General features: G+C 33.6%; 1 protein-coding gene across 5 annotated transcripts in view; it reads right to left on the bottom strand.

Annotated features, from left to right (window-relative positions):
- Window positions 1-484: 484 nt before the first annotated feature.
- spin (lysolipid transporter protein spinster) overlaps window positions 485-12,634 on the bottom strand; it is a 74,093-nt gene continuing 61,943 nt past the window's right edge. The window contains exons 6-11 of one of the 5 annotated variants that reach the window (XR_012461648.1): window positions 11,673-11,937; window positions 9,106-9,204; window positions 7,749-7,938; window positions 4,523-6,001; window positions 4,126-4,251; window positions 485-561 (exon numbers count right to left, since the gene is read on the bottom strand). Coding sequence is in view for 2 of the 5 variants with exons in the window: in XM_074139397.1 (XP_073995498.1) it covers window positions 5,916-6,001; window positions 7,749-7,938; window positions 9,106-9,204; window positions 10,195-10,459 (640 nt within the window). In the remaining 3 variants the exon portion in view is untranslated. Of the gene's footprint in view, window positions 562-2,085; window positions 6,002-7,748; window positions 7,939-9,105; window positions 9,205-10,194; window positions 10,460-11,672; window positions 11,938-12,634 lie in introns of those variants that run through there. The other 4 variants (XR_012461646.1, XR_012461647.1, XM_074139397.1 and 1 more) reach the window with 4 other exon arrangements.

Raw genomic sequence — 12,634 nt, 5'->3', positions numbered from 1 at the left:
TGTGAAAATGACGTATTATGCTCAACTAGTGCTGTACAATAATAACACTATTACAATCCTACATGTTTTGCTCGGCAAAACTGAGCTAAACTAATTAAATTTAAAGTAGGCTCTCTCTGAATTTGATATTTATTGACTTACCAAGTAACAGATATATCCATTCATGGCAACCTGTAGGAGGTTGTATATTCGGATGGCAGTATTAAGATTGTAAGGTTTCCTGGAGGCCATGTGTGCAGGAAGTGCTTTCTTTATTAGCCATAGATAGCCGGCCACAATGAATAGCGGATGCCAAGCTGAAGAACAGATCGTCTTACTGTTCAAGTAATCTATCTTCATCAATTCTCCTGTAGTCATCTACCACAAAGCCACCACATCAATTACTATCAAACTAAATCAACGCTATTCATCTGTTTGTTCAGACTTGCATTGTCTACTGTATAATATTGCGCAATTACTGATTTTTCAGCCCGTAATATGCCAAGATTACCTCTTAATTGGTAGCTGAACTACTGTTACCATCATCATTTGCAAATTCTTCTGCAAGCGCAGTAACCAAAACTGTAAAACAAAAAATAGATGCTTGTATAAGTTCTTCGACTTGGATATACATGCAATTACAATTGATATCATCAGGTGTAAAAGAGATTTTAACGCTGCAGATGACCTCTTTAAACTTACTTTTGAAATAAATGAGTGTTAAGAGGAATATTTAACGAATTTAATTTCAAATTTATAACGTTCAATAAACTATAGTTTCACTCAAATAGCTTGAAGTGAAATTAATCTTCAAATTTTGAAACTGAGAGTAAATTTCCAATTTTAGAGATGAAACATTATTTACTATATCCTCCATGTAAAGAGACAAGGCTACCTCGGGAATGCTCAGTATTGTTCGCTCCTATTACCTTCAGTACAGGGACTCAGGCTTCATGTTTCTAATCTGTACTGTACGGTCCTGGTGAACTACGATCTCCGTAGTCTGCTGTGCATAACACTAGATTAGATTGCTTTAGACGGGCGGTTCCACCAGAAAGGGGAAGGAACGCAGGCAATCCAAAATGCCCATCGTTCCCCGCCCACCAATCATCTCATCAGAGATACCGGGGCTTTAGAACAACAAATCCGGCTAAAGGTTGCCAGATGCTAATATAATAAACTAATAAAGTAGCAACAGGACACTAGGGAGTATGGCGAGTCAATCTCCTCAGTGCACTGAATAAACCTAGAGAGTTCTGTTAAAGATTACCAGATGCTACAGTCTCCGGTAGGGAGACATTTGACCTTCCGAAGACGAGAAATCTAGTTTTAGAATAGGACATACCTCTACAAAGTGCCGCACACTCTCATTGGACTCACCACAGCCAACGCAGATTGGCGACTGGGTAAGGCCGCATTTGAAAAGATGAATACGCTAAATTCGCATGTCCAACACAACACCTGAACCAACTGGCGGATCCTGGGACCTGCTAAAATCCAACCATATCCGTTTTTGACAGGCCAAAGATTTCCTTAGCCTGGCGGCAGTCAGCTCGGGTGCATAACACTATCTTCAAATTAAAAAAAAAAAAAAATCTGAGAAGGTTATTTCAGGTATCTTATTACTTAATTCCCGGGTGATATTATCCAAACCTTCTAAACCACCTTTTAACGTTGCTCTCTGGGAGTCTGGAGGAGAGAGAGATGTCCTTCTTAAACAGTGGACAGAAACCGTAGGAGAAGTTGCCAGCAGGAGTTCATCAATTTCCGGGCAAAGGAGAAATATACCCATATGTCAATCCAATATACGCAGCCATTTTGCAGTCCCCTTTTGGAAATGTGATTGCTTCTGCCATGACAGTTAGCTTGTTGATTTTAATGTGAAAAAAAAAAACTTAAGCACCACTTTGAACAAATATAATTGACGTAATCGCCAAGACTATGAAGAAACAATTGTTTGTTTACAAACGGAATACCTAAATTGTTGCAGCATTTCACATTTTTGAGTTATCTTTATCTTTGATGGCATTTCCAATTATTATGATAATTTCTTTATCCTGATAATTTATATTTATTTACGAAATAGAGATAAAGAAAACAAAGAACGTTTTGTAAATAGTTTTATTCTTGAATATAAATACCAAATAAACATAGAATTGTAAATTATAAAAATGCGCCATTGACAATTCGTATTTTCCTTTTTTTTTTAAATCGCATTTTTGATTTTCCTCATGCTCATTACCCTAAATGGAAGGACATTTTTTTTCAAAACGAAATTTTGTACACTTTTTTTGGTTGCTTACACAATCATGATAGTAAACATCTGTTTTTTGTATTCTTTTAACATTTTTAATATTTATTAAATATTTATATACGAATAAATATTAAATTCATTTATTTGTATAACACGTATAAAATGATTAAAGAACATTTAACACATTCAAATATTCTTGACACACCTAAATCCTATCCAAATTCTTATATATTAGCGATTAAAAAAAAAAAATTATAATAATTTTAATAAGTTTTAAAATTTTAAATATCCAGTACTTCGAAAAATAAATAAAATAAAAGTAGCTAACCCTGCGCGATTTATAACGCTAGGTTGTTAAAAAAGTTTTTGTGTATAACAGCAAAATAACCTTTCTAAAAAAAAATATCAGAAATAAATACTCTTTGTAAATTTTGATTATATAAGGTGACTTATATTAATCTAAAATTACTAATACTTTACGAATGTAGAAAAATTAGATTACCTTCTCTTTTTTTTTATCCTTGCCTTTACGAATATTACTCGCAAAAACTTTTCTAACGACCAAGAAAATCTTTTAGATGGTAATTTTCCTCAATTAAATCTTTTCATTAAGTAGAATTAAAGAGAAAGAGAGAGAAAAAAAAAATTGGGGAATATTATTAAATATTTACAGGAAGTAAATACAGGAATATACATTTCCTAAAATAAAAACAGTCTTCAATCTAAGACAGACGATATGCACAATCTTATTACAGTCAATGGTTTGATACAATCAATATATGTGTATATATTTACAATCAAAATGCTCTATTTTTTTGGGGGGGAATATAAGTTGTTAAAAGTGCTAAATTGTCGCATCAACTAATTTACAAAATTAAATGTACGTATGTTTACAAGTAAGCCGAGGAGACACGACATTCGAGATAAATCGATTCATAAAGTTTCGATTGTAAAATAAATTATTATTAAACTTTCGATTGTAATATAAATTATTATTTTTGATTATTATTATTTAGAGAAATGATGCGATTATTTTGATCTTCAATTTTATAAAGAAAACACAAAAAAAAAACCAACCCAAATATTATACTCGTTCAAGATTTGTTTGAACTCAAAATAGTATAGAATTTCTCAGTCAACAACTTTTTTTTTTAAGTAGCTGGAGATTTTTTTTTTGTTCAAAAGAAAACGTACGAGATCTACGCAAAACTTGATATGTCCTTATAAAACTAGACTTGTACCCAAAATATCATCTTCTGAATACTTGTTTGAACTAAACAAGATCTTATTAGAAGTGTGACTAAACTTAAGTAGTTCTCTCCCAAGGAATTAACTAGTTTTTCATGTTTGGCCGGCCTTCAAGAAAAAAAAAAAAAACATTCCATCGGAAATATCAACTTTAAATCATTTTAGCACGCACCGTTTTCCCAATTGATGTTTCGTAATTTTAACATAGTGCATCACCAGCTGAATATTTTTTCACAAGACACAAAACGTTTAGGTGCCTGCAACTAAACTTTCAAGTGATTTCCTCAAAGTAAAAATTTCTCAATTTCAGAAACTTGCTAGAATATCCTCGTTAAACGGCTAATCTCACCTTCGACATAATTCTATTTTTGTTAGGCCAAAAGAAAGAACCAAAAAAGAAGTGTACCCTTAGAGAACTGCCCACAACTTCTGCAATTCTTTAGGTTACGACATTTGACAAAACTTAATTTTATTATCAAAATGCTGATACCTTTGGGACATCAATCCATTGTGCTCTAAATTTTTGATTGTACATCCAAAGATGGGAAGAAATGGGCACACACAAAACAAAAGAGATAATCCCATCTCAATCAGAAAAATTCGGCAGTTTCTATTTTTCTAATAATAAATAATTTTGTACTTACAGCGAAAATAAATTAATCTAGTTAAACATTTTTACAGGGCCTTTGTTTTTTCATTTTTGGACACTATATTTCCTTCTTCTTCAATTTTTTTGTTTATTTTTGTTATTTTTATTGCACTACAAACTCCTAAAATGTTTTGTATAAATAAAAAAATAAATATTAGTTTTCGAATAAAAAAAATAATAAAGCCGAAAAAAGATTTTTAACCTATTACAAAGTACAAACTGTAACCTCCCATGATTTGCAGAGGATGACTGTATTAGAAATGTACAACTTAAATAATTCATCTCTAATAATAGTAATAATAAAAGTTGATTTTTAGTACATTATAATTATATTAACATATACTTTTTTTTAAAATTAATTTTTAACATTAATTTGTTTAAATAAATATTACTTGTTTACAATTTTTTTCTAATGCTTATTGTTCTTAGATTCGGTTTAAATTTTAAGTGTTTACCAGCTGTATTAAATAAAAATTAATATTTATCACAGTATTTCACCCAGCTAAATAAAAAATACAAATCACTGTTTTACAAAATTAATGAATTGTTCTAAATAAAGCGAGTTTTTCCATTCAAAAAATAATAAAGATGTTTTTCCCCCATATCTGATTTTGGTTATTTGTTTATGAATATGAATTTGTACTTCTTTAATTGACTGTACTAGAAAAAATTTAAGTGGTTATTATTTTTCCTTCTCTAGAGCAGATACGACCACGAAGTTTTTTTTTTTTTTTTACAATTTGTAAAATTGTTCTGCTTAAAATTTTGGGCGAGTTTATGGGTAACCTCGAAAGTTTTTAACCTTGTTCGAGATCCATTATCCTCTTAGCCATAACTCCGTTACAGTATTCTCTCGATACAGACAGTACTAATTAATTACAAATGGACAGAGCGTGAAAGAGAGAGAACTGCAAGAAGCTTACAAGATGAAGGAAAAAATCATCCCTGGAATTCTTTAAATTAAATGAATACTATGATCACTGAGCTTCGTGCTTTCAGTACTACCGATAAAAAGTAAAAGTTTAAGTATAACGTTAAATACTCATTTTATAGTTTTACTTTGGTGCAAAATAAGACGCAAAATGGGTACTTAAATTGAATAAACTACAGTACACAAACGAAAATGGCCAGTTTCTAGTGCGTATAGCTATGAGGACGGTTCAATATAGTAGTACCAAAATCAAATATGGATTTATATCTGGACCGTTGATGCCCAATTAAGCCTGCTTTATGAGAATCGTTGTTGACAAGAAATATGCTTTTAATTGTTCTCTTTTAAGCAGTATTGGATGCAACATTAGAGAAAAATAAGGAGTCATTGGCATATACGAGACGTTTCAGTTTTATTAAGGACAAATTAATTTGAAAACTTTCATTTTGCTGCACCGATAAGTTGTGACTACAAAAAAAGCAGGCCTAATGACTGAGCTGTGATTCTGTGTTTAATGTTGTTAACTAAAAATAATAATAATAATACAGATATTAAATGAATTTATAATAAGTCTTTGGCAACAACATTATCTTCTTACCAAACAACATCTCACCACCAGACGGGCTTATACTTTCACTGTACACCAAAACATCTTTTTTTTTATATATTATCCTATACATCATTATAATTACAAAAGTAAAATAAAATTTATATAATTTAAAGACAATTTTCGTATTTACACGTAGCCTTGACAAAGATAATATATATGTACACGTAAATTAATTTCGATTTGTTATTTATTTATTTTTTGCGCTTTATAGTACGATTTAGTTTGTCGAATGAAATTCTAATTGTTACGCTTGCGTTAAGTTCGCTTCGCTACAGTTCAGTTGCGGATCGTCCGCATACAGGTGAGTGGGTGCTACAGCGTTATCATTGCCTAAAAAAAAAAACAGTTTTGCCATAGATAATTTATTTATAAAAAAAAACGAATATAAAACTAGTTTAATAAATAAATAAATGTTCTTCAAACTGGCTTGAAACATCGACGAATATTTTATAGTCATATTTTCTTCTCTATAATTATAGAGAAGTTATGGGGTTGTTGCCCTAGTTGTGTTCCTAATTTGGTATAGAAAAGGAAGACTAACAAAAACTCTCCGTCTCCCTCAAAATTATCCCCCCCCCAAAAAAAGGAACTTTTTCTGGAAGTTTTTTCCAAACTTAAAATCCCTTTCAGGAAAAACAAAAAAAAAATATATATTTGTTAACAATTATAGTAAAGCGATACATCCTGTCGCCAATTTTATCGTCAGATTTCCTGCCATTTCTCTTTAATGATCTAGAACAGTGATGGCGAACCTATGACCCGTCTGTCAGACACTGGCCCGCACAAGCTTTTTCACTGACCCACACAGTTGCTAGGCAACCATTTGTTTTTGTTTACGCGGGTTGATTTTTTTTTTTTTTATGATTTAAGGCGCGTCAACATCTAAGGTTATTGGCGCCCGGAGCTTTTTCTAGTGCACTGCCGGCCTCCGGACAGTGTTCTCTCGTTACAGACAACACTGTCCATCACCGGACAGTGAGCTGTAAGAAGCTCCTAGGAAGAGAAAATCTAAGGGTCAGCTGCTGGATTCGAACCCGGGACCTCCGCGTGGGAGTCCAGTATGCTAGCGGGTTGATTTAGATTTTCTAACTGTGGTGGATAATTTATATTCTATCTGAATTTTTGTTTCAATCACGCATTGATAAAAAAGCAATTTAAATTGCTATTTATAACCTTTAGTTTGATCATTACAGTTCTAAAAACGCAAATGACGACAAATGCTTTTGTAGTATTTGAAATAAAGCAAAAAGTGTTTACAAAATATCAAATAAAATGTATAATTTTACTCATATTTTGTTTTGGTAAAAAAAAATCGACAACCCAAAAGCAAATAACCATATTTAGATTTTTCTTCAGATAAAACACACTTTTGTAAGGTTTTGTTCAGGTTATGTTTGTAAAACGAGACTTCCATAGCACTTGTTTCGTCTCGTTTAACCCGTTAAGCCGTCAACTGAATTTTAAAGATGTTTAGTTTTGAAAATATTCAGTTTAAAATTTTTAAACTTAACTCTTGTGCAAATGGGCATTAGTGACCCAAGAGCTAGTACTAAAAAAAAAAATGAACAAAATTTGACCCACGTCTCAAAAAGGTTCGCCATCCCTGCTCTAGAATGTTCACGCACTCACAAGCATACAGATTCCACATGTGACGTAGTTTGTACAAACTCTAGATCGGGCGATCAGGGAATAATGTACGCAAACCTTTTTTTGTATGAAATTCTCGTTATATCTACTGAGCGAGCATTCCAATAAATGTTCACGAATTTACTCGGAGTAGGGGAAGAATTAGGGACTTCGTCTTTGTCCGAGTGGTTAGAACATGTGCATTTCTCTTTGTTGGGTGTAAACGTCCATTTTTTTCTCGAAGGAACGTAAGATGTTCGTCATGAAAAGTCAGGAATGAATGCAATATATTATTCTACAATTAATCGCAACAATTTTAGGGGGAAAAAAAATTGTGCTAGTGACTGAAAGTTTAAGATGAGGTAAAGAAAAACATCGCACGAACCCATAGTGGATGGATTCCCTCTCTTACAAAATAAGTAAATTCACTACAAAACCCTATGGTAATTACCAGAGATTTCTGAATCTGCGGCCGCTTTATCTTTAACAATGTAGAAAGATGTGATGAGAAAGAATACTCCGCCGAGCACCTCTACAAAACATGTCGAGAACAGTCCATCCTGTAGACTTTGGTATTCAACTTCAATGGGCACAATATCACCAGAGCCTGCTGAATATTTCTTCTTCAGTGCTTCCGAAATCTAAGACAGAAAACAAAATCATTATTATTGTCAGGATGGGCCTTGGGCCAATTCAGTAGGTCTCCCTCTTCTATAGATATTCCTCCAGGTACAACCTTGAGGACTCTAAAAGCAATAATTCTCGATCGTACAAGAATTGCGTTACAATGTTACTTAATATGTTTTTTAGGGGAACAATCCAAACAATCCAGAAATGAAATGCTAGTATCAATGAAGGTACCCAGAACCACAAAACGAAGGCTACGTCCCAGGTCTAAGGGAACCCTTTCCCGAAAGGCGTTTTGGCGTTTTTTTTGGTCGCACTTCTTCAGAGTGAAATGGGCACTTAACGAAGCGGCGGCACTTTCCTTAGAAAATGTATCAAATAAAAGTTATACATCTGCATATATTTGCAATTAGCACGTTAAGGGTTTTTCAAAAATCGTTGCCGACAACAAAACAAAATCATTTCAATTCTACTAAATGCTATTTCCGGATGGATGATTTTAAACCATATCTAATTGTCAGGCTCCAAGGTGACATTTAAAAACATTTGTCAAATACACGCCACGTTCTAATGATTTTTTTAATTATGGTGAGATGCACAAAACAATTGAATAAAAAGTCAATTTTTTTTTTTTAAACTCAGGGGATACTTCGTAATGTGCCATTTTTCTGTGGAAATTGAAAAATCTATTCGTTTGCAATTTTTCTTCTTTTAAAGGAGGGAGAAAAGCAATTAAGGTGAGAATATTTACTGTTTACTTTTTTCGGTAAATTTCGTGTTAAATAAAAATAGTACGAACTGTCCAGTTAAATTGTTTGCAAATTACTAGTTTTTTTTGTGTAAAGCGGAAATGACGTCACTAGACCAAAAGCGGGACAATTTAGTGTGCCGTTCATTATTGCGAATATCCTTTCTGCGTGTGCAGATGTTCCCAGGGGCTGGCTGAATATTGTTTTCTATAATTTAAATTAAAAAAAAAAAACAATTTTGCTTTCAGCATTAGCGTATATAATTCAGCACTTTTCTACTTTCATCAAATAACTTGCGAGAAAATAAAGCACTGGACACAAAGCGCAGGACCTTACCTTCAACATGACACGTAGGGTAAGCCTAATGAATCCATAAAACGTAATTTATTTACACTGTCAGCACAAATTGAATTATTTTTAAATTATACTTACCACGCCAACTAGATAAGGACTTCCGGCATCACCCAAAGCGTGCGAAACTAAAATCTGAAACGCTTCCGCCGTTGATCTTCTGTTTGGCGTCACCACGTACTGTAAAACAGGACAGAAGTGTTACTTTTTTTTTTTTTTACCGAAACCCACAAAGTACGCGGGATGAGCAGAGGATTATAGTTATATAGTATTTGTGGCAAAGGGGCCACTTCTTCAGGTTGGAATCTTGATTGATGTCCCTGCGGGTATGCCAATCTAATGATACACTCAATACTGATGGCATACACATATATCCTCACAAAAAGTAGTTGACCATGATGGGTGACTAACAGAGACAGCTGATCTACACCACTATTTGGGTTTTTGGAAACCCACAGGCGAACACTAGCTCCTTCCCCAATCCTGGTGGCCTAACAATTTAATGAATGGGAAAACAAGAAAAGGTTTGAAAGACAGATAAAACAAGTAACCAATTAAAAGTGAGATGCTAAAAGATGCTGGAATTCTCCCGCGCTAACCAGTTCCATCCATTACCATGACTACTTTAAAAGGAAAATCTAAGTTCAAGGAACCATTTTAGAGAGAGAGAGAGAGAGAGAGAGAGAGAGAGAAACACGATTTAATGAAAACGAATGAAGCACTTCTGGGTCGATGGGTTTTGGGTTGAACCCTGATAAATCTGGAAACGAATCGATCAATGGAAGAAAGATTTACTATTTCACCATTTCTCCTGTTCAGAAGTCCTTCAGGAAAAGAATGAATTTCAGGAAGTAAATTCAGTTCAGAATTTGATGGCTAACTTCCTTTTCACCAATGGAAATAGTTCGTATGATGGTTGCAGACAAACATTTTGTGGGTTACAAGTTAAAGAGTTACAAGTTGTAAAGTGGTTTTTGAGATCTGTCTTGGATTTTAATTCCTTTTTAACAAACTAAATCGATTATCGAAACTAATTAACATTATCGATGGTCGATCAATGTTTGAAAAATCGATAGAGATTTGGCTGATATTTCTTTGGAAAAATGACTAACTTACAAAAGTCAAAAAATGAAAGAAAAAAGAAAAAGAAAAATAAAACTGTGATCTTACCAATCCCATGTCCGCCATGATGGCCCAAGGTACATTAAGAAATAAAAGTGCAAAGAAGGTTAATGAATAGGTAAGAATCTCGTTATCATGTCTGATCAAGAGAACAGCGAAGAGGAAGGCAAGGCCAATGGAAATACTTCCGGTGCATATCAGTGGGTCTGCAGTTTTCAACCACTTCCTCATCCACACGGAGACCAACGAGCCGCAAGGCACGCCTATAATGCCGCCAATCATGGCTAATATGCCAAATTTCATTGTGGTTGAGCTGCAAAACATATATACAACGATAAATTATGGCTCAAGATTTTTTAAAACAATTTATCTACACCTAATCCACACAAGGACACCCAATTCTCCCAAAAGACGAACAAAGAGAATTCCTGCGAAGACCACAAAAAGGCCAAAGACCACTGCGGGGCAGTTTTTTTTTTGCTTCCCAGAAATAGGACGAAACCATTATTTTCCCTAAAACATAAAAAAAAAAATACTGAAAATAACACAGGAAAACCCAACAACTTGAAACACGACGTCACTGTGAGTTTCCAACAATCGGGGTGAAACCGGAAAACCTTTCAGTAAATTTCACTTCACCAGAACTGATTTCCTTCAATGAATTACATAGTTTATTTCTCCTACATGGATGCAAAGTAAATTGCATTACACATTAATAACTGCAGCTTAGGGTGTTTCAAAAAATGATGACGTTTAAATTTTTGAAGATTGATTGATTGATAGTAAATTAATTTCAAATTTTAACAATAAATACAAAATATTCCCTAATTTAGACGCTTCAGTAACCAAAATTATTTGTTTTTTAAATTCTGTACGAAACACATAAAAAATGAAGTGATTTTATCGTTAATTAATCGAAATTTTCTCAAAAATGTATATTTTTCTTAATTTTTTTTTTTTTTTTTTTTAAATACAGCTTCTTTAATTGTTCATAACTTTGGAAATAAAATGGCCATCAAAATGATTCCAAGTGCATTGTCTTTATAGCAAATTATATTTAAATAAACTTTGTACAATTACATGTTTTGCTAATAATTTTAGAAGATACAAAACATTTAATAAGGATTTTTTATAAAAAAAAAAAAAGCAAAACAAAAATTATTTGATCGATGGTAGCGACCTCGAAATATTAATCGATTTTGCTCTACTACGGACCCAAACTTTTTGTTTTTAAATGAACTTTGATTTTCCGCCCGGCGCTCTTTAAAATTTAAAAGTCATCATTTTTTGAAACATCCTACTGCAGCTGGGATGTCTCGATCTCCCAGAGTAGAAAATACGAGTAAATAAATCGTGGTCTACCACGATCTTACCTTGTGGCGTACTTTATCAACTGTTTGGAACTTGTGCATCACTTAAGATGTAAATTCCAAACTTAAATCCACCTTTACCTTAAAGAACTACAATTTACATTAACCAATAATTTTACTTAAAAATTAAAAAAACAAACCAAAATAAAAATTTACCAGAAGCATATCGGCAACAATCGCCCAGTTGAGATTAAGCGCAATTTCGCCAATGAAGATGAGCACGAAGACGAGGATGGTGTTATTTCTGGCAAAGATCAACGCCATGAAGATAAACGGTGTACTGACAAACAGACCAATGGCACACAACAATGGATCTATCTTGGGATTGGTGGCACGTAAGCGTGTGGCCAGGTAGGAGCCAAGCGGCACGCCAATCAGTCCGGAGATCATGGCAATCACGCCGAACTTGAAGGACACTCCACTGGTTTTTTTTCCAACACAACAAAAACAAAACATATCACATGACAAAACACATTTTTTATTAGTTTTCCCTGTTGACACAATGCACAAATTTTTGATGATTAAGTGCAATAATACTTAAATACTACACATGCTTGACTTCCAGACGCTTTTTTAAAGAATCACCTTCATTATTTACGCCCAACCATCTTCCCCTGAGAATTGTTCAGGGTGTGAGGTTAGGTTTAGGATTTTTTGGTGGGAATAGGTGCTACCAAATCTGTCCGGAATCACCATTCCCCAAAAGAACGGATGATTATTTTCAATACCTGTCCTCCTAGTTCTACGGAGGCTCCTTTCCGGATCAGTAATGTTTGTCCAAAGAGTGTGTCCCTCTTTGGGTAAAAATTACAACATGGACTTTGCTTTAAAAAAGCGTCTTCCCACCACAACAGATACGTACATTCACTGCAAAAATTACCCTATGCAAGAGAAAAATAATGATAAAAAAAAAGAAAACTTTTACTCTTGGCGGCAAATGGTTACCGATTGCAGTTTCAGTTTGCTTGCATTATGAAATATTTGCAGTGAATGTACGGGGATCTGCATAGATCCAAACAAATGCTGATAATCATATTATTTAGAGTTAGAGAATGTAAATTTCATATTGAACAAAGATATTGGTTGGACCCCCCACAATTCCGGGGCAAGTAGTTTGC

The sequence above is a fragment of the Rhodnius prolixus genome, unplaced genomic scaffold (genome assembly GCF_049639745.1).
Source record: "Rhodnius prolixus isolate KJV_2025 unplaced genomic scaffold, Rpr scaffold_23, whole genome shotgun sequence".
Classification (NCBI taxonomy): Eukaryota; Metazoa; Arthropoda; class Insecta; order Hemiptera; family Reduviidae; genus Rhodnius; species Rhodnius prolixus.
Note: the sequence above shows the minus strand (reverse complement) of the source record. Positions and strands in the feature narration are given on the sequence as shown.